Genomic DNA, 22,956 nt, shown 5'->3' with positions numbered 1-22,956 from the left:
AGTTGTTCCGTTGTCTTGTCAGCACTGGAAAGACGAAGTTTGTCACTGGCCAGAGGGCAAACACACACACACACACATTCCTCATTTCACTGCCCAAGTCCTCCCGGACTCCCTACAGAGTGGATTTGGGTATCCCTGCATAACTCTGTGGTCTGGCAAGGGACTGGTAGTCAGGTCATAATGCCCAATAAGATCTCACAGTTTGACCAATTTCACTTCAGATTCCAACTTTTGTTCACATTTCTCCAAACATAAAATGTTGAAGTTGCACCAAATTTCTAGGTGTTTTGGACACCCTGGGTTGCTCCCTCTGCTGTAGTCGCACCCCGGGTTGCTCCCACTGCTGCAGTCGCACCCCGGGTTGCTCCCCCTGCTGTAGTCGCACCCCGGGTTGCTCCCCCTGCTGTAGTCGCACCCCGGGTTGCTCCCCCTGCTGTAGTCGCACCCCGGGTTGCTCCCCCTGCTGTAGTCGCACCCGGGTTGCTCCCCTGCTGTAGTCGCACCCGGGTTGCTCCCCCTGCTGAAGTCGCACCCGGGTTGCTCCCCCTGCTGTAGTCGCACCCGGGTTGCTCCCCCTGCTGTAGTCGCACCCGGGTTGCTCCCCCTGCTGAAGTCGCACCCGGGTTGCTCCCCTGCTGTAGTCGCACCCCGGGTTGCTCCCTCTGCTGTAGTCGCACACCGGGCTGCTCCCCCTGCTGCAGTCGCACCCCGGGTTGCTCCCCCTGCTGCAGTCGCACCCCGGGTTGCTCCCCCTGCTGCAGTCGCACCCCGGGTTGCTCCCCCTGCTGCAGTCGCACCCCGGGTTGCTCCCCCGCTGCAGTCGCACCCCGGGTTGCTCCCCCGCTGCAGTCGCACCCCGGGTTGCTCCCACCGCTGTAGTCGCACCCCGGGTTGCTCCCCCCGCTGCAGTCGCACCCCGGGTTGCTCCCCCTGCTGTAGTCGCACCCCGGGTTGCTCCCTCTGCTGTAGTCGCACCCCGGGTTGCTCCCACTGCTGTAGTCGCACCCCGGGTTGCTCCCCCTGCTGCAGTCGCACCCCGGGTTGCTCCCCCTGCTGTAGTCGCACCCCGGGTTGCTCCCTCTGCTGTAGTCGCACCCCGGGTTGCTCCCCCTGCTGTAGTCGCACTCTGGGTTGCTCCCCCTGCTGCAGTCGCACCCGGGTTGCTCCCCTGCTGCAGTCGCACCCGGGTTGCTCCCCCTGCTGTAGTCGCACCCCGGGTTGCTCCCCCTGCTGTAGTCGCACCCGGGTTGCTCCCCTGCTGTAGTCGCACCCGGGTTGCTCCCCCTGCTGTAGTCGCACCCGGGTTGCTCCCCCTGCTGAAGTCGCACCCGGGTTGCTCCCCCTGCTGTAGTCGCACCCGGGTTGCTCCCCTGCTGTAGTCGCACCCGGGTTGCTCCCCCTGCTGAAGTCGCACCCCGGGTTGCTCCCCCTGCTGTAGTCGCACCCCGGGTTGCTCCCTCTGCTGTAGTTGCACACCGGGCTGCTCCCCCTGCTGCAGTCGCACCCCGGGTTGCTCCCCTGCTGCAGTCGCACCCGGGTTGCTCCCCTGCTGCAGTCGCACCCGGGTTGCTCCCCCTGCTGCAGTCGCACCCGGGTTGCTCCCCCTGCTGCAGTCGCACCCCGGGTTGCTCCCCCTGCTGTAGTCGCACCCCGGGTTGCTCCCCCTGCTGTAGTCGCACCCCGGGTTGCTCCCTCTGCTGTAGTCGCACCCCGGGTTGCTCCCCCTGCTGTAGTCGCACTCTGGGTTGCTCCCCCTGCTGCAGTCGCACCCGGGTTGCTCCCCCTGCTGCAGTCGCACCCGGGTTGCTCCCCCTGCTGTAGTCGCACCCGGGTTGCTCCCCCTGCTGTAGTCGCACCCCGGGTTGCTCCCCCTGCTGTAGTCGCACCCCGGGTTGCTCCCCCTGCTGTAGTCGCACCCCGGGTTGCTCCCCCTGCTGAAGTCGCACCCCGGGTTGCTCCCCCTGCTGTAGTCGCACCCCGGGTTGCTCCCCCTGCTGTAGTCGCACCCGGGTTGCTCCCCCTGCTGAAGTCGCACCCGGGTTGCTCCCCCTGCTGTAGTCGCACCCGGGTTGCTCCCTCTGCTGTAGTTGCACACCGGGCTGCTCCCCTGCTGCAGTCGCACCCGGGTTGCTCCCCCTGCTGCAGTCGCACCCGGGTTGCTCCCCCTGCTGCAGTCGCACCCGGGTTGCTCCCCCTGCTGCAGTCGCACCCGGGTTGCTCCCCTGCTGCAGTCGCACCCCGGGTTGCTCCCCCTGCTGCAGTCGCACCCCGGGTTGCTCCCCCTGCTGTAGTCGCACCCCGGGTTGCTCCCCTGCTGCAGTCGCACCCCGGGTTGCTCCCCTGCTGTAGTCGCACCCGGGTTGCTCCCTCTGCTGTAGTCGCACCCCGGGTTGCTCCCTCTGCTGTAGTCGCACCCCGGGTTGCTCCCCCTGCTGTTGTCGCACTCTGGGTTGCTCCCCCTGCTGTAGTCGCACTCTGGGTTGCTCCCCCTGCTGCAGTCGCACCCCGGGTTGCACCGCTGCTGTCGCCAGTGCCTCACGGCTTGTTAAGTTCAGGCATTCATTCCGAATGGTTAAGTTAAGGGTTTAGGTTTGAGATAAGGTTAAAACAACAAAATAAAAAATGAATGTCTTTCATTGGGATTGAATAAGCGACCCTCAGAGAGGTCACGTCTTACTCCCATCCGCCCCCGCCCCCCCCCACCCACCCCCTGTTAACAACACCCTAGCAAAACCCAAGCCTACTTGATGGTAATAGTGCTTAACATTGCCCGTGGTGGCTGGTCTTGAAGGCATCTCTCGATGTCCTGGGTACCTGGACGGACGTCGGATTTAGAAGTGGATCTTGAGCGACCTTGATGACAATGCCGCACATAGACCAGCCATGTTAGTTTGACATAGACCGAGAGCAGAATGTGACATAGATACTGTGGGGGCATTGATTACGATGAGAGGCGCATTGCCCTGAGATGGTCCGTGGCAAGGAGAGAAGTTAGGGGAGAGGGGGCCATGTAGGGGCTAGAGACAGAAATGGACACCACCAGACAGGGAAGGGGATTTCTTAACTGTAGATATATGATGGCTAATATTTTATCTCTGCAATGTGGCTGCAGACACGATCTTAGGAAAGAACACACTGAGCGTGGAGAGGAATGGGGGATGGGGCAGGATGAGGAGAGGTCAGGGGAGGAATGGGGGTCTCCAGTTTCTGATGGATACCATACATTTACAGTACATTAACATTTCAGTAATTTAGCAGACACTCTTATCCAGAGCGATTTACAGGAGCAATTAGGGTTAAGTGCCTTGCTCAAGGGCACATCAACAGGTTTTTCACCTAGTCGCTTGGGGATTCCTCTCAGCGACCTTTCAGTGACTGGCCCAACATTCCTAACTGCTAGGCTAACTGCAGCCCATACAGGTGAAAAGGAACGAGGGTCTCACAAATGAAAACAGTGTGTGTGTGTGCTGTGGGGGTGTTAGCTTGTCCTGTAACAAAGTTGCAATGCATGGTTGGGTCTTATATAAATATATGTCCTGTCACCTACTGTCTCCAGGGCAGACTCCAGGGCAGACGAGAACAGCTGGGCACTGTCTGCCGCCTTACGAGGTTACTGTACACACACACACACACACACACACACACACACACACACACACACACACACACACACACACACACACGCGCGCGCACACACACACACACACACACACACACACACACACACACACACACACACACACACACACACACACACACACACACACACACACACATACACACACACACACACGCACACACACAGGCACACACACACACACGCAAGCATTCCGCACTGACACACACACACACACTTCAACCACATCCAGATCATATCCCAAATATCACACACATTCCCAAACAACCTCAGCTCGTATCCCTCATATCAGCTGCATCCAGTAAAAATGTACACGATGTTTGACATACACGATCCATTAAAACTCCAATGCCAGTTGGAAACGTCCCCAGAGTTGGAACAGTCAACCACCACCAGTATCCAAGGCCTTAAATCTTCTCCTCAGAGGATCCAGTTCCATCTCAGTATGTAGTGCTACGCCAGATTTCAGCCGTGTGAATCAGCACTAACTGGGAGTATTACCCGGGCTCTGTGCATGATATCCCTTTCAACATTAACATTGGTCAATCGTGGGTACAGTTGGTACAGCTGGGGCACACAAATAACTTATTTTGAGTGCTGTGTGCTATCCCATAACTGGATTCAAAAGAAGTAGGAAGATTACTTGGACTTCTCTAGCATAACCTTCAAAAACTAATTGGTTGTTTCACAGTATTTGTTACTCCCCCCTTCCACTCCTCCGGAACTCACGCTTGTGACCCTGTGCAGAGTTCACAGCTCTCACTGAACAGCCATTGGCCAGTATCCAGGAAGAGGTGAGCAGGATCCACCAATCAATCACTCAGGCCTGAATGGGTATTCAGGAGAGGAGACAAGAAGGGTTAGGGTTGAGCCGGGGATGTTAACATGAAGTTAGGGTTAGGGATATGGTTAAGGATGAGCCAGGGTGTGAACATGAAACTAGGGTTAGGGTTAAGCTTAGCCCGCTTTCAGGATAGGAAAATGAAGACTGCAACTCAGCTCCACCTGTTACTACTGCCAGCTATATTCACAGACACAGGTATGCACCCACGCACATGAACACACACATACACACACACTTATCCATAAGCAGACAGATCACACAGGATATCAAGTGGACGATGGATGAGGCGAGTTGGAGTAGTGGTGATCTCCTTCTACTCTCTCCTAGCCCATGTTCCCAAAATATCCCAACCACATACACGTAAGCACACACACACGCACACACAGACACACGCACAGGTTTAGAATACTGTGTCCTGTCTTTGTATCTGAAAGCCCTTGTCCCATTAACCCCAAGGTCATCCCTAGCTCCGCCCCTGGTCTCCTATTGTACCTCTATCTCCCTCGGCATGCTGGGTAAAGTAGTTTAACAATGTCAACAAGATAAGCCCAATGCAAACGTGCAGATAAGCAGTCAAAGACTGCTCTTAATGTCTGTGTTTTTTCAAGGCGTTGGTTGGATGAGAGGGCGAGTGGGGGGATGTAGTAGGAGATATTAAAAGTAAGCAGTGTGTGTGTTCTCTGTGTGTACCTGTGTGAGTGTGTGTGTTTGTGTGTGTGTGAGTGGGTGCGTATGTGTATGTTCAGACTGGCAGGCACACAGCTTCATATCTCTGTGTTTCCGCCATAAACTGCCCACACATCCAGCTCTGACAACAAAAGAGGATAAACACACACATACCACAGGATAATGTATGGGTGTCAAACACACAGAAGTGGAACTAAACATACTGGCCAGTGGAGGCTCCTAAGCTCGGATGTTCATTAATCTGATCCTCCTCAGTGAATTTCATTCATGTCAAACTTTTAAATCATTTTAAAAATTATCCTTTTCAGATTCAACTATACTAAATACAGTGTACTTGGAAAGTATTCAGACCCCTTGACTTTTTACACATTGTGTTACGTTACAGCCTTATTCTAAAATGTATTTAATTGTTTTTTTCCCTCAACAATCTACACACAATACCCCATAATGAAAAACTGAAATATCATGTTTACATACAGTACCAGTCAAATGTTTGGACACACCTACTCATTCAAGGGTTTTTCTTTATTTGTACTATTTTCTACATTGTAGAATAATAGTGAAGACATCAAAACTATGAAATAACACATATCAACGCCGCAGAAATGTTGTGGTCCCCTTCCCAGATGTGTGCCTCGGCACAATGCTGTCTCGGAGCCCTACAGACAATTCCTTTGACCTTATGGCTTAGTTTTTGCTATGATATGCACTGTATTGTGTGTAGATTGATGAGGATTAAAAATATATATAATCAATTTTAGAATAAGGCTGTAACGTAACAAAATGTGGAAAAAAGTGAAGGGGTCTGAATACTTTCCAAATTCACTTTTTTTGCAATGAAGGTCTACAGTAGCCTCAACAGCACTCTGTGCGGTAGCACCATGGTGTAGCCGGAGGACAGATAGCTTCCGTCCTCCTCTGGGTACATTGACTTCAATAAAAAAACTAGGAGGCTCATGGTTCTCACCCCCTTCCGTAGACTTACACAGTAATTATGACAACTTCCGGAGGATGTCCTCCAACCTATCAGAGCTCTTGCAGCATGAACTGACATGTTGTCCACCCAAAGGATCAAAGGATCAGAGAATGAATCTAGTAGTGAAAGCTATAGCTTTAGTACTGAAAGCTATAGCTAGCTAGCACTGCAGTGCATAAAATGTGGTGAGTAGTTGATTCAAAGAGAGAGAAAGACAACAGTTGAACAGTTTTGAACAAATTAATTTCTTCCAAAATGAAGGAGAAGCAAGAGTGAGATAGAGAGATTGTCATTTTTTTTCACTTTCAGTTTCACTTACTTAGCTAGAAAATGCAGCTAACTAGTTTAGGCTATTGAAACACCCTGATCAAACAGAGAAATGCTATGTTAACTAGCTGGCTATGACTATCCAACACAATACTGTCACTCTTCCAAGTCAAGATAAGCTTTTGGGTTAACTAATTTATTGCCACCGGGGCTCGCCGGTGTAAGTGCTAAACTGCTTACTGACGGTACACTGTAACATTACTGCATGATTGTAGTGGGTTTACTAATGTGTTTGTTCTATTAGCTATGTTGACTAAAAAACAAAATCGTCCTCCCTCATCTTAAATGGCACCGACCACCACTGGTACTGACAAAGATCATGAGAACAGTCACTCAGGAAAGGAATGATTCAACTTTTCCAGTTTTAACAAGTCAAAAACACACCATAGGGGGCAGCACAGAAGCCATTTTGAATTTAAGAGCAGATCAACTTACATTCCCCAAATTCTGACCTAAAACATTACAGAGGAAAACAAAAGTGACCTTAGATCAGTGTTGAGAACCACACACACACACCATAGCTCTATCACTCTCACTCTTTCACTCAAACATGGTATTAAGTTTCAGTTTCCTTTTCCTCTGCTTATTTTTCTTTCTGTTTCCTTCTTTCTGCACCTAACAGTGGATTGTAAAGGAATTTTAACTTCTCAACTAAATCCAGGTACTTGTATATGTACTATAAAAAATACATTTAAAAACTTTGCTGATATCATTTTTAGTGTTTTTTTTAATGAAACGCAACACAAAGGCAATAAAATTAAGATAAATAACTTTTCTTTTTTGTTTGTTTTTTTACACAGGGGAAATATTTTAGTCATGTTTCCAACAATGACCGAGACAAATGTTACAAAGTATATATCAACCCTACAAAGTAAATTGTTTCCAGTGGGCCTCCAAAACAGGTTGCACAAGGATGATGACACTTTACCCAATGTGATGTTTAGAACTGAATCCAGTGTTTCTTTAAGAAAATACAGCTTTTAAAAAATTGTTTCAAGACCTACAAAAAGTAACATAATATGGATGTTCACATTAGATTTCTTTTAAAGCTTTTGCTTCGCAGTGTAACAGCAACAATGTTTAAAAAGGTCCATGTACGTCGCAAACAAAAAGGCATTAATGTTGTCCTTGTAAAAACCTCAACACTGAAAACACAGTCATCCCAGGCTTGCATAACAGTCAGGAAAAAGACAATGGCAAAATAAAAAAGATTAAAAACAGAAAGAGACATTTTTGGCAATGCAGGAATAAGATTAAGCACAATTTTGATTTGATCTTTTTTCTAAATATATATTACCCTCTTTTGATTGGCTCTGATTGTCCTTTACTTTCATGTGATGTCATATACGGTTGTCATGGAGCCTTCAAGTGCAACAGCCGGGCAATGTGCAGAAAGAAAACGTTGCTCCCATGTCAACATGGTGGTGAAGCGATGTTCTATGCCAACAGGTATGAGGGAACACAGGTATTTTACTTCAAAATGATTGCAGGATCCCGGAATTTTGATTAGATTGAATATTTTCATATTTGTATATTTCTTCATATTGTATTCTAATGTGATCAAGCGTAAACATAGATGCGCTTTGGTTTTGTTTTTTTGAGGCCAGATAAATACCTACATAGATCTCCTCTAGGAATATAATATAGATATAGAACATCTAGAACTCTCCGGTCTAGATCTTTAAGGATCAGCAAATAGAAGAAACTCGGTTTCTGTCCAGTATTTCTATTTCTGTTAAACCCCCTCAGGAGAATAAGCACATAACAATAGACACAATAAAAACATATATGAAAAATATACAAAACAGACCAATGATGATGTCGACACAAAAAGCCTTTTCCACTTTTCTTATAAAAACATCCCCTTCCATCCCAAATCACCAAATCCACCCTAATCCCAAAAATGGGACCCTTCCCTTGTAGTATATTTACAGCTTTACCCCTCATGGACCCCATACCATCCCATCCCCACCACATACTCAGTGCAGGAAGAGAGGACTAAAACTTTCTCCTCCCTAAGCCAAAAGAACAACTCAAAGAAAAGTATTTGAAAAATAACACAACCTAAAGAAAGAGGGATATATTTCTCTCTTCATGTATATTATATATGTATACTATGTACAGTTTAATCATAACGTCTTTATACATAATGCTGTACAACACACAGAGATAGACAAATAATGAAGCTGTACATCTATGCACCTGAATAGGAGGATATGAGAGGTATTGAAGTGTATGGCTTGACTGGAGAAAGAATCATCATTTTTGTCTTTTTTGTCTAGAGAAGAAGCTGTTAGTAAATCCATCTATATATTAATTCATATTTATAGATTTACGTTTAGTAGGTTTACTTTCTGAGTGTTAAAGACATTGAGGGTTTTCCATGGTGAGGTCTAGACTAGAGACCAATGCACGCACGCACGCACAGACAAGCAAACACACACGCTAAAGCACTATTTACTCTGAGCTCTTCAAGTACCAAATGCATCCATTACAACCACTCAGCACACAAACGCACTCATACTCTCACTCTCACACACACACACTTCAGAACTACAGTGTTTTTGGTCCTGTTGGGATTTCTCAATCCTGCCGTTGTTCATTTATCATCAGACCAGTGTGGGCACCAGAAAGACCATTAAACCCTGAAGGGGGAGAGAACAGTCTCTGCTCTCCTCTCCTTACGTTCTCTCTCTCCCAGTCTCTGCTCTCCTCTCCTTACGTTCTCTCTCTCTCTCCCAGTCTCTTTCGTGTATTCTATATAACCAGATCTATAGGCTGAGAAGTGAAAACAACATTCTCACTTACAGCAACAACCTGGTGACAGTCTCTCTTTGTCAGACTGCCTAAGAGTCAGTCTATGACAGTCTTTGACTCTATGACAGACTGTAAAACAACTATTGGAGACAGAGTGTAGAGTGGGCACTGTTTGTCTTTGTTTTAGGTCAGTAGAGTACTGAAGTCCCTCTTCAGGTCAGATGACTCCCGTGCTGATAATAGAATCCACTGCGGTCCAAAGTGCTGTTATCCCTTTTGGGGTTTGGGATCGTCCACACCCAAATAAGAACCAAGATCCAGAACCAGCAAGAACTAGAACCAGAACAAGGAAGATCCTCCTTTCTGGACTCTCTAGTTCTGGACAGAACCATGCTTCACTGACACCAGCGCCAGTAGCTCGGTCCAGCCCTATGAGATGAGGTAGCCATCTTGAAGGCTTTGTTTTGTTTACACTCCATAGTTGTTGCTAGGGGACGATGGCCACGCCTTCGGCGCTGACTAGCTGGCCTGTGGTTGGTTCGTAGGTTCCGGCCAGGTAGAACAGGTCCTGAGCTCCGCCCCCTGACTTGCGTCTGCGAATCAGGTGCTCGTACTCGGCACGGTTGACCACCTGACAGCGGTGTGAGATGGTCTGGACATCATTCTCATCCTCGTGGCTTGATTGGTACAAAGCATGCTGGGTAGAGGGGGGATAAATTGAAAATCAAAAGATAAATAAAGAGCCACTTCCTTAATCCCATGGAGAAATAGATTTAATTTGATTATTTGTTGATCATTTGATCAAAAAGTTGATCAAGTTGTTGAATGATTATCCATCGTACCTTTCCGTCGTGGTGCCTCTTCCCCAGGCGTGTTTCCTCGGGATGGTAGAACCACTTGACCCTGACCACCATGCTGGAGGACCAGGACTCCCAGAGGCTCTCCACTCGCCCCACATAGGGCAGCTGGGGCCGACCGGGGGACAGGAATACAGCACAGTCCCCCACATGCACCGTCTCACCACCACGCACGATCGCCTTGTAGAACAACTTACGGGCCTTACCCTTCAGACCACGCCTCTGTAGGGAGAGAAAGAGGGAGGACGTTAGGAGGAAGTCCAGGCAAGAACATGGAACCAAACTTCTATGATGGCAATATGGTTATGGCCAGAGCCTTTAAAGCAGTGGTACTAAAACCTTTTCAGCAAGAATCATGTTTTTTTTGCCAGAACTTTTGGGACCCCACCCCACCCCAAATCTAATGACAAAACCTTAAAATTGGTCAACTTTGATTTTCACATCAACAAATAACCTTCAATTCATTACATTTTCAGCTCTCCTATCAAAATTAAGAAAACCAAAAAATACAAAATAAAAATACAAAAAATACAATAAAATTTTCAATAATGTTTGTCGCATAAAATTATATAAATCTGTACTCTTAATTTTGAGTTCCCCCTCAAAATGTAAATATTTTCAAATTTGGCGAAACCACTGCCATGTAGCACGTAAATGTAAATAATCCCTGCTACCGCTGCTTTTTTGAAAGATATAACGTTAGCCCGGTCACGGCCAGTTACAACAGAGCCTGGGCGCGAACCCAGAGTCTCTGGTAGTACAGCGCCCTTAACCACTGCGCCACCCGGGAGGCCATAAGAATTTGTTCTTAACTGACTTGCCTAGTTAAATAAAGGTTAAATTTAAAAAAGTAAAATGTAAAATGTTGCCATGTAATACCAAATCGAGGCAGTCGGTCACAAATGTAGTAATCTTACTCAAAAAGTCAATTTAATAAGACCTTGCTCAATAAATCTATTTCAGACTGTGTTAACCATCAAGCCTCCCACATACCAGCTTACAGGACAGATTATAATGGCCTCTACTTTGACTCTGTGTGTCTCACCTGCGTGGGGTTTCCAGACCACTTCCACAGCTGGCGACCCGGCAGGAGGGCGGACATATTGGGATGGGGGTCCGGTGACAACATCCTCTGCCTCTTGGCTGCTGGGTGGTCCTTGGGAGGTTTGGGCTGGGAGGCTGGGGTGTTGGGGGTCGAAGTGTGTGTGTTGGGAATCGCAATGTGTGTATTGGAGCCGGGACCATCTCTCCTCTTGGTTTGGTTTTTGGCTGCGCTACTGCTACTATTAGTCTTTCCCTTTGATGTGTACTCTTTCCTGTCCTCTCCTCTGTCACTTCCTCTCAGCTTTGAACCTCCGGTGATGGTCATGGCTGCCTTGGCAACATAGGCGTGTGGTTGGGCAGAGGCTGAGGAGGCGGCGTTAGGTTTGGGGTTAGTGGAGGGGTCAGGGGTTAAGCAGTTAGAGGTCAAGCTCTGCCTGTGTTTGTGTTTCTGCTGCTGGAGCAGCGCTCTGTGGAGAAGGAGGGATGAAGACCCTTCTTCATCTGAGGAGTAGGAAGAGTCATTGTCGGAAGAACAGAGGGAGGAGGAAGAGAGGGAGCCGGAGGAGGAGGAAGAGGAGGAGGACGAGGAGCAGACGGAGAGACGGGAGAGGAAACGTCCCGCACTTGCTGCTGCTGCTCTCCTCCGAGCTACGTCTTCATCTCCATCATCATCATCATCCTCATCCAGCTCAGAGTAAGAGCTGGGGCAGTCGCTGGGGCAGTCCAGAGCTCCAAACTCTCCCCCCAGACCCCCTAAACCAGATGAGGGGAGCCCTTTTCTGAGGGCTGGAGCCCCCTTCAGGAGCAGCTCAGACCTGGACACTCCACTCTCTCCTCCACCTTTCTTCCTGTCCTTCACTACCAGAGCAGGGTGGATGTACCTCAGGGGTGCACCCGCCACCCCTGCAGAGGGACCCTTGTGCCCCCTGCCACCCCCCAGACGCAGCAGAGCTTTCCCATTCTTGGTTTTGGGCGACGTCACACCCTCGTGATCCAGCTTCACCAGGAACTGTTTTCTGTCTCGGTCGCTCGACTTCCTGTTGGAGGGTGCTGTTGTCATGGTGACAGAGTCCCTCAGCCCCAGAGGCATAACCGTGGTTACAGGCCGTTGGGTTCCGGTACCGAAGGCTCCAGCGTAACCGTTGGCGATGCTACTGAAGGAGTCGATCTCGAATGGGGAACGGAAGATGCCCTTGAGGGGAGCAGGAGGGGCAAAGGGGTGTGTGGCGGGGCGGTGGAACACCCCCAAGTCTCGCTGATGACCCCCTCGGTGGGTTTTACGAGACGTCCCGTTGAACAGAAAGAAGTCCACTGGAAGTCTCTTTGCTGGCCAGCTTAACGAGGATGTGTTGCCACTGGTTACACTCTCTGATGTTGTTGAGGAACTATTGGCCCCTGGCTTGACCTTTTTGGGTCGTCCTACTGGAAGAAGAAACAGAATAAAGAGAAAGGGTGAGAGTGAGAAAGAAAGAAAGGTAGACAGCGAGAGAGAGACTTATAAACAAGATTGATCAACCTAACCTTCCTTCAAGCAGGTAAGTCAATGAGAACAAATTCTTCGTAGCCATAAATAACAGCCCTTACTGTAGAGCTGGAGGCAACTTGTCACATTTAGTCTGTGTTGAGTTTTGAGAATGCTGTTTGACTGGAGGGCATTCAGACCAGTGACAGTTGGAACAGTGATGACGTTAGACATGAGGGGGGTTCCATTGAGAAGGAAGAAGTGTTGAGATAAAATCATATAATATATGTGTATTATACATGAGTAAAGCTGGTCTGAATAGTAAGTTGGCCAGGCGGGCCTATGAAGCAGTTTGTCTTGGGGCTACAGTGACTGATTGGGGCTGGGATGGTGAGTGATGAGATGACTGATGACTGGTTGTCTATGCTATCTATCTCACTGGTGCTGTAAGCCACAATTTTAAAACAAATGGGAGGAACTGGCACCATCTACACGGAAGAAAAATATAAACGCAACACACGACAACTGAAAAGATTTTACTGAGTTACAGTTCATATAAGAAAATTAGTCATTTGGAATAAATTAATTAGGCCCCAATCTTTGGATTTCACATGATTGGAAATATAGATCTGCAGGTCACAGATACTTAAGAAAAAATTTAAGGGCGTCGATTAGAAAACCAGTCAGTAGCTGGTGTTACCACCATCTGCCTCATGCAGTGTGACACATCTCCTTCGCATAGAGTTGATCAGGCTGTTAATTGTCCCACTCCTCTTCAATTGCTGTGCGAAGTTGCTGGATATTGGTGGGAACTGGAATACACTGTCCTACAAGTCTATCCAGAGCATCCCAAACATGCTCAATGGGTGACATGTCTGGTGAGTATGCAGGCCATGGAAGAACTGGGACATTTTCAGCTTCCAGTCCGTAGCTTATGCCTGCCCATACATACCGTAACCCCACCAACACCATGGGGCACTCTATTCACAACGTTGACATTAGTAAACTGCTCGCCCACACAACGCCATACAGGCATGCTGTCTGTCATCTGCTCGGTACAGTTGAAACCGTGATTCATCGGTGAAGAGCACACCTCTCTAGCGTGCCAGTGGCCATCAAAGGTGAGCATTTGTCCACTGAAGTTGGTTATGACGCCAAACTGCAGTCAGGTCAAGACCCTGGTGAGGACACAGATGAGCTTCCCTGAGACGGTTTCTGACAGTCTGTGTAGAAATTAATTTGTTGTGCAAATTTATAGTTTCATCAGCTGTCCAGGTGGCTGGTCTCAGACGATCCCACAGGTGAAGAAGCCGGATGTGGAGGTCCTGGGCAGGCGTGGTTACACGTGGTCTGCGATTGTAAGGCCCTTTGAACATACTGCCAAACTCTCTAACAACGACTTTGGAGGCAGCTTATGATAGAGAAATGAACATTCAATTATCTGGCAACAGCTCTGGTGGACATTCCTGCATCCAGCATGCCAATTGCACACTCCCTTAAAACTTGAGACATCTGTTTCATAGTGTTGTATGACAAAACTGCACATTGTAGAGTTGCCTGTTATTGTCCCCAGCACAAGGTGCACCTGTGTAATGATCATGCTGTTGAATCAGCTTCTTGATATGCCACACCTGTCAAGTGGATGGATTATCTTGGCAAAGGAGAAATGCTCTCTAGCAGGGATGTAGATACATTTGTGAACAAAATTTGAGAGGAATAAGCTTTTTGTGCATATAGAACATTTCTGGGATGTTTTATTTCAGCTCATGAAACATGGGACCAACACTACATGTAGTGTTTCTGTTTTTGGTCAGTGTAATACCATGGAATTATGCTCTGAGCCATTACCTGGTCTCCGCTCCTGGCTCCTCCCTCCTGTCTCCCCATTGGTTGGTCTCTCTGTGGGCTTGTCTGTACTGTCCTGGGTGGAGCTTCTGCGACCACGACAACCAGGTGAGAGCAGGGCTGGAGATGGCTCCGCACCTGAGAAAGAGAGAGAGAGAGAGAGAGAGAGAGAGAGAGAGTTTATTTGTTAGCCATTCTTTCTTTTTTTTCAAATTCTCTTATGATTTAATTAAATATATCGACCGAAGATTACACAATACAACAGCAGTAGTGTTGTACCTGAATACATGATTATATGTACTATTACTATTACTGCTGAAATGAACTGTATTTCATTATCCTTGCATTGTACTGTAATTACTGAAATGCTGTACCACTACCCTGCTTTGGCAATATTTACAAATTGTACTTCATGCCAATAAAGCAATATTTATTAGACGGGAGGGAGGTAGGACAAAAAAATACTTAAGGAGTGAAGCTGGATTGAATGTTGACTCCAGTTTTCTCCAGACCATGTATTTACACTCCAGGAATGTGTATATATATGAATATATGAGAGAGAGAGAGAGAGAGAGAGAGAGAGAGAGAGAGAGAGAGAGAGAAGTGTACTCACAGTGTATCTGATAACCTGGGGGTAGCAGGCGTATGTTGGGCAGAGAGATTCTTCCTCTGTCTCCGTCATCAAACTCCACCATCACACTGCCCTCCTTCTCCTCCTCTCCCAGCCCCCCTCTGTGGACGTATCCAGGGTAGAGGCAGCGGGAGCGTTCGCTCCAGTAGGCACAAACACGCATCCCGGCAGTCAAGATGGCTTCCGTCTGCGGCCGCACATCCAACACCGCTTCCTCTAATAGCTGTTCTAGAGAGTAGATCCTTGGTCTGTTCCCCCTCTCCCCCTCAATCACTACACGGAATCTAGGAGAGAGAGAGAGCGAGATGGAGAGAGAGAAAGAGAGAGAGACAGAGAGACAGAGATTGTATTAAATGTATTACAAGCCAGTCAGCCAGTCCTTTACATCAACATGTCTATCGGTGATTAAGCAGGCCATATCAGTAGGTATCAGTAGGTGTCAGTGCCTTACATGTCAGGCAGGTCCAGAGTGTGTAGTCGAGCAGCATACAGCAGCTCATCCTCCTTAGATATCAACACCTTCAGACCATCCACCAGCATCTCCCTGCTCAGCACACAGTTAAGCACTGCTGCAGAGAGAGAGGGAGGCAGAATAGAGAGCGAGAAAGAACGAGAGACAAAAATATGAACATTTAGACTGGATCGTGACCCTATGGTGTGTGTGTGTGTGTGTGTGTGTGTGTGTGTGTGTGTGTGTGTGTGTGTGTGTGTGTGTGTGTGTGTGTGTGTGTGTGTGTGTGTGTGTGTGTGTGTGTGTGTGTGTGTGTGTGTGTGTGTGTTCTCACCTGGTGCTCTGCGTGTGTGAGATATATGCTCCATGTCTTCCTCCTCCCCCTCGGAGAAGCTACTCTCCTCGTCCAATCGGAATCCTTCATCAGCCGCAAAGCTCTCCAGCAGCCGGCTCACTGCACGCCCTTTAGCCTGCGACAGGAAATTACATCATTAGACTATATACATCTTTAAACTCCTGAACCAGTGGTCGCCCTCCCATGTTCCTGGATAGCTACAGAGTGTGCAGGCTTTTGTTCCATCGCAGCACTATTTCACCTTTATTTAACCTGGTAGGCCAGTTGAGAACAACTTCTCATTTACAACTGCGACCTGGCCAATATAAAGCAAAGCAGTGCGACAAAAACAACAACACAGAGTTACACATAAACAAACGTACAGTCAATAACACAATAGAATAATCTATGTACAGTGTGTGCAAATGTAGTAAGGTTAGGAAGGTCAGGCAATATATAGGCCATAGAGTAATTACAATTTTAGCAATTAACACAGCAGTGATAGATGATGATGATGTGCAAGTAGAGATACTGGGGTGCAAAAGAGCAAGAGGAAAAATAACAATATGGGGATGAAGTTGTTGGGTGTGCTATTTACAGATTGGATGTGTACAGGTACACATCTGTAAGCTGCCCTGACAGCTGATGCTTAAAGTTAGAGAGGGAGATATAAGTCTCCAGCTTCAGTGATTTTGCAATTTGTTCCAGTCATTGGCAGCAGAGAATTGGAAGGAAAGGCAGCCAAAGAGGTGTTGGCTTTGGGAATGACCAGTGAGATATACCTGCTGGAGCGTGTGCTATGGGTGGGTGTTGCTATGGTGACCAGCGACCTGAGATAAGGCGGGGCTTTACCTAGGAAAGACTTATAGATGACCTGGAGCCAGTGGGTTTGGCGACGAATATGTAGTGAGGGTCAGCCAACGGGAGCTTACAGGTCGTAGTGGTGGGCAGTATATAGGGCTTTGGTGACAAAACGGATGGCACTGTGACAGACAACATCCAGTTTGCTGAATAGAGTGTTGGAGGTTATTTTGAAAATGACATCGCCAGAAGTCAAGGATCGGTAGGATAGTCAGTTTTACGAGGGTATGTTTGGCAGCATGAGTGAAGGAGGCTTTGTTGCAAAATAGGAATCCGATTCTAGATTTAATTTTGGATTGGAGATGCTTAATGTGAGTCTGGAAGGAGAGTTTACAGTCTAACCAGACACCTAGGTATTTGTAGTTGTCCACATATTCTAAGTCAGAACCGTCCAGAGTAGTGATGCTAGTCGGTCGGGCAGGTGCGGGCAACAATTGGTTGAAGAGCATGCATTCAGTTTTACTTGCATTTAAAAGAAGATGGAGGCCACGGAAGGAGTGTTGTATGGCGTTGAAGCTCGTTTGGAGGTTTGTTAACACAGTGTCCAACGAAGGGCCAGATGAGGACAGAATGGTGTTGTCTGCGTAGAGGTGGATCAGAGAATCACCAGCAGCAAGAGCGACATCATTGATATATACAGAGAAAAGAGTCGGCCCGAGAATTGAACCCTGTGGCACCCCCATAGAGACTGCCTGAGGTCCGGACGACAGGCCCTCCGATTTGACACACTGAACTCTATCAGAGAAGTAGTTGGTGAACCAGGCGAGGCAGTCATTCGAGAAACGAATGCTATTGAGTCTGCCGATAAGAATGCTGTGATTGGCACAGTCGAAAGCCTTGGCCAGGTCGATGAAGACGGTTGCACAGTATTGTCTTTATCAATGGCGGTTATGATAACGTTTAGGACCTTGAGCGTGACTGAGGCGCACCCATGACCAGCTCGGAAACCAGATTGCATAGTGGAGAAGGTACAGTTGGATTCGAAATGGTCGGTGATCTGTTAACTTGGCTTTCGAAGATTTTAGAAAGGCAGGGCAGGATGGATATAGGTCTATAACAGTTTGGGTCTAGAGTGTCTCCCCCTTTGAAGAGGGGGATGACCGCGGCAGCTTTCCAATCTTCGAGGATCTCAGACCATACGAAAGAGAGGTTGAACAGGCTAGTAATAGGGGTTGCAACAATTTCGGCAGATAATTTTAGAAAGAGATGGTCCAGATTGTCTAGCCCAGCTGAATTGTAGGGATCAATATTTTGCATCTCTTTCAGAACATCAGCTGTCTGGATTTCGGTGCAGCGGGGGGGCTTGGGCAAGTTAAAATGCTTATTAAAATGATCGATTATCGTGAATTCATTGCTCATCGATTAATTTGGTATTTTAGTACAGGCCTAGAACAAAAGCATGCACACCCTGTAACCTCTGCCATTTACTGCTGTCAGAACTACCCCTGTCCACCAAACACACACATACCTCTTCACCGACACACGCCCGCCCAAAACACACACACACACACACACCAGCCCCTGTACTATTCCGGTTTAAGCTGGTTTCCTAATGATGACTGATGATGGAGCTGTAAAATCAGCCTGTTCAACAGGTTTCTGCCTGTATCTGGGCTTTCCAAAGAAAGGACCATATATTACTGCTTGAAAGATGTGTGTGTAAGGGTGTGTGTGTGTGTGTGTGTGTGTGTGTGTGTGTGTGTGTGTGTGTGTGTGTGTGTGTGTGTGTGTGTGTGTGTGTGTGTGTGTGTGTGTGTGTTGTGTGTGGGTGTTTTCCACATGAAGGGACAATATATTACAGTGACAGAGGTTTCATCACCAGAGGGTATGGAATATTACTCACCTCTCTGGGTTGGTGTGTGTGGAAATTGTGTGTATGCGCACATGAACGAGTGTATGTATTTAGTACGCGTGCGCGCATGTGTGTGAGTTTAGTAAGTATGTGTGTGTAGATTGGGGTTTTTGTTCTGTGCTGTTTGCTTAGAGTCATGTGTTTGTCACATTCCCTCCGAATGACTATGATAAGATCAACCACCTCAGGGCTGTTCTCACCAAAACACACACAAACGACATCACACTTATTCAGCAGTCATATATCTCACCAGCTGACAGATTCACGGCTGTTTAAAACTCATAAGCTCATGCAGTTTGGTAATAATAAGATAAGTCATGCAGTAGCTTCTGACTTAAATTCGCCAAAGCATATTTATATCACCTTTTCAGTTACATTATGTACATTTTCCCCATTCCTCCATGCCCACTCATCCTCTCTCTTCTACTCTACCTGTTGTTCCTGCTCAGGACTCCAACTGCCATTTCCTGTTTCACACTGCCTCTTTTTGTTTGCCCTTATCCCTCCTTCTCTCATGACCCCCCTCCCCCCCCCTCCCCCTCCACCCATGTTGACCCCCATCCCCACCTGTTTCTTCCTGCTCTTCCTGCCCCTGGTGGTGTCCTCTCTCTGGGTCTCAGTCTCCAGCCAGCAGCCTCTCCTCTGGAACAACCAAACAGGTCAGGACAGGTTAGCATTATAGACAATGATCATAATCACCGTGTAGCTAGAGAGAAACTGTAATACGTGCATTTTAACAGTCTCAAGTAGTTGAGGGAGATTTTAACAGAGGAAGCAGTTTTTGATTAACCTAGAAACCCACAGCCCCTCCCCCAGGTCCTCTCATTCCCCCTCCTCACCTGTCCCAGAATGCTTTGGGGTTCTGAGCTCTTCATCTCGGGCTCCGCCAGAGGTCCCTGGACCCCCCTGCTGTCCTCGAGGCTGTTGCCCACTGATGATGCCCTCCAGTTAGGTACAGGTCCTCTCATTGCCCCCTGTGGCTCCTGAAGCTCTGGGCGTCTCCGGTCTGCAGTAGCAGGACGTGGCGTGCAGGGGGCTCCTCTCATCCTCAGCTCCGCACTGGGCATGCTTGCATCATCACCTTGCCTCTCCTTCTTGCTCCTGGCTTTCTGATTGGCTTGAAGCTTAGCGACTGGGCCAATCGCAGCAGTGTTCATTGGCGTGTCTTTGGAGGATGGTGGCGTCGTCTTGACGTCATTGGTTCCTTTGTCGCTGTCATAGCTTCCTTCATCTTCCTCCTCTGTGGAAGTAAGGGATCAATAAAATCGATTAGAAACTGACTGGAGATCAGTTGTGACACAACCATCTCAAGCTCAGGCTCTAGTGAAAGACAGTGTAGAGAAGCTACAGTGGGGTCCAAACTTATTGACACCCTTGATAAAGATGAGCAAAAAATGACTGTATAAAATAAACAAAACAAATACTGAGATATATTGTATGTTCCATTTTTGGGGGGTAAATTTTTGTCTTTTATACTAATACAATTGCTCAGAGAAAGAGATTTTGTTAAACAAGTAATAAATGTTTCTCTCAAAAAGGAAGGGTAAAAATGATTGACCTCGCCTTCCAAGGATAACGGCACTGAGCCTTATTCTAGAAGGTTTTATGAGTTGGAGAACACATTGGGAGGGATCTTTGACCAGTCCTCCATACAGAATCCTTTAAGAACCTCGATGTCCTTAGTCCTCTTCAATTCAAACCGCAGGTTTTCAATGGGTTTCAAGTCCGAAGACAGATGGCCATTGCAAAATGTTGATTTTGTGGTCAATGAAACATTTCTTTGTGGATTTTGTTGTGTGCTCCGGGTTATTGTCTTGCTGGAAGATCCACTTGCGGCCAAGTTTCAGCCTCCTGGCGGCAAACAGGTTTATGACTAAAATATCCTGGTACTGTAAAGTTCATGATGCCGGTGACCTTTACAAGGGCCACAGTACCAGTTGAAGCAAAATACCTCTATTTTCATGTCACCCAACAAATGTTAACACCTGGAGTTTGCTAAACAGCATTGGCACTTGGATTGGAACTAGTGCTTTGGTCAGATAATATGAAAATAGAGCTCTTTGGCCGCGCACACCAGTGTGGGTTTGGTGTCAAAATGAGAATGCATGAGCAGAAAAGAACCTCTAGGTATTGAAAGATTGAAAGGTATTGGAAACAGTGATGCCAATAAACCAAAAAAGTATCACTTGTTAAACAAAGTCTCTTTCTCTGAGCAATTATATTAGTATGAAATAATATAACTTCCCAATTTTTTTACCATATAATATATTGCGGTATTTGAACTATTTATTTTATACAGTCATTTTTGCGGTCATGGAAACCCAATGGCTATCTCTCCCTCTCATGCACAGACAAGCATAAGCACGCACACACGTACTGTACACGCAAATAATCACGCACGCACCCATGCAAACACGCAATCACACATGCACATACACACACACAGATCAGATCTTTATTGGCAGCTGCGGGTGGCTGACTGGGGGTCGTGTCGGGTGTCGACACGTTGCTGACACACTTGTCACTTACTCAGTGTTCTCGTCAACACTCTCTCACACAAACACACATCGCAAACACTTCGCTGCCTGCGAGGGGACAGGCAGATAGTGGCAAACACACACACACACACAGGACCTAATCAACTGACAAACATTGGGACACTTCACTTTATTTCTATGAAATGTTGATTTGAGATTATTGAGGAAAGGGGGACATTGTGTCTCTACTGGTTGGATTGGGGGGGTGCAGGGGGGGGACAGGGGTGTGACATTCTAAAAGAGGCGATAGCGAGGTTCACGTTACAGCGCGGGTTTGGGGGCCGCATGCCAGTGGGCAGCCGTTAACGGTTTTAATGGTGTGACAGACGAGCCGGGAAGTGAGAGGAGGCCACCGTGATGGGAGACATCTCACTCACTGACACACACACTCACACATTCACACACACTCACACACACAGCTGGGAGACATCTCATTGAGAAGTAACTCACCCTGGCCGGAGGTCTCACTATTGCTCTTCCCTTCGTTCACTTCCTGGTTCACAGAGTCCTCGCCCGCTCTGCGGATGACACTGGTCGATGGTCCGCCCTGTTTGACCTTTGGCCGACCTCTCCTCCTCCTCCTCACCCCCTGATTGGGCGCCCAGTCCTGCTGGGCACTGGATGTATTGGCTGCTGGGTGGACATGGAGACATGGGTGTGTTAGTGTCAGGGAGTGTATGAGTTACAAGGTCTACATGTGTGTGTGCCTGTGTGTATGTGTACATACATGTGTGCATGTGTGGAGTGCATGTGTGTGTTTTACCTTTGTCACTCTCTCTGCAGTTTGCGTGGGCTCCAGGTCTGGGGTCCACTCTGTGGCGGTGCATGCCCCCTGCTGGGGCACCTCTCTGGGCCACAGCCTTCTGCTTCAGCTGGGTCACCCTCCGTGCTAGTCTGGAGCTCAGGCTGGGACGACCTCTCCTCCTCTTGAGGAAGCCATGATTGGTCATCCTCTTCCTCCGCTTCTCTCCATCCCCTTCTGCTTCCTCATCCTCCGCCCTAAAACAAATGAAGAAGAGAGAGAGAAGGATTTTATAAAAGGGGGAAAGATGGGGAGGTGCAAACAGAAAGGCTAAAGAAGATCAAAGAAAAGGTAACAGGTCATGTCTTTCTGCTCTCCCTCTCCTCTCTCTCTCTATCTCTCCCTCTCCTCTCTCTCTCTCCCTCTCCTCTCTCTCCCTCTCCTCTCTCTCTCTCTCTCTCTCTATCTCTCTCCCTCTTTCTCTCTCCATCTCTCTCCCTCTCTCTCTCTCTCTCTCTCTCTCTCTCTCTCTCTCTCTCTCTCTCTCTCTATCTCTCTCTCTCTCTCTGTCTCTTTCTCTCTCCCTCTCTCCCTCTCTCTCTCTCTTTTTCCCCTTCTCTCTGGCCTTTGATGAGTACAGATGGGGGGGTTACAGAAAGTAAACAGAAAGGCAGGTGCAAACAGAAAGGCTAAAGAAGATCAAAGAAAAGGTAACAGGTCATGTCTTTCTGCTCTCCCTCTCCTCTCTCTCTCTATCTCTCTCTCTCTTTATCTCTCTCTCTCTCTCTCTCTCCTCTCTCTCCCTCTCCTCTCTCTCTCTCTCTCTCTCTCTCTCTCTCTCTCTCTCTCTCTCTATCTCTCTCCCTCTATCTCCCTCTCCTCTCTCTCTTTATCTCTCTCTCTTTTTATCTCTCTCCCTCTCTCTCTCCCCCTCTCTCTCTCTCTCTCTTTCTCTCTCCCCCTCTCTCTCTCTTCCTCCCTTTTTCCCCTTCTCTCTGGCCTTTGATGAGTACAGAGGGGGGGGGGGTTACAGAAAGTAAACAGAAAGGCTAAAGAAGATCAAAGAAAAGGTAACAGGTCATGTCTTTCTGCTCTCCCTCTCCTCTCTCTCT

The 22,956-nt window shown here is 47.8% G+C and overlaps 1 protein-coding gene across 1 annotated transcript in view; it reads right to left on the bottom strand.

Moving 5' to 3' along the window:
• Positions 1-7,180: 7,180 nt before the first annotated feature.
• Positions 7,181-22,956, bottom strand: part of LOC135523627 (BAH and coiled-coil domain-containing protein 1-like) — a 61,316-nt gene continuing 45,540 nt past the window's right edge. The window contains 11 exon segments of the mRNA XM_064950429.1: positions 7,181-9,925; positions 10,071-10,307; positions 11,131-12,551; positions 14,440-14,574; positions 15,050-15,351; positions 15,519-15,636; positions 15,853-15,988; positions 19,133-19,207; positions 19,405-19,805; positions 21,553-21,735; positions 21,866-22,101. Of these exon segments, the coding sequence (XP_064806501.1) occupies positions 9,716-9,925; positions 10,071-10,307; positions 11,131-12,551; positions 14,440-14,574; positions 15,050-15,351; positions 15,519-15,636; positions 15,853-15,988; positions 19,133-19,207; positions 19,405-19,805; positions 21,553-21,735; positions 21,866-22,101 (3,454 nt within the window). The 3' untranslated portion in view covers positions 7,181-9,715.

Source organism: Oncorhynchus masou, chromosome 31 (genome assembly GCF_036934945.1).
Source record: "Oncorhynchus masou masou isolate Uvic2021 chromosome 31, UVic_Omas_1.1, whole genome shotgun sequence".
NCBI lineage: Eukaryota > Metazoa > Chordata > Actinopteri > Salmoniformes > Salmonidae > Oncorhynchus > Oncorhynchus masou.
This window is presented reverse-complemented; position numbering and strand designations above follow the sequence as displayed.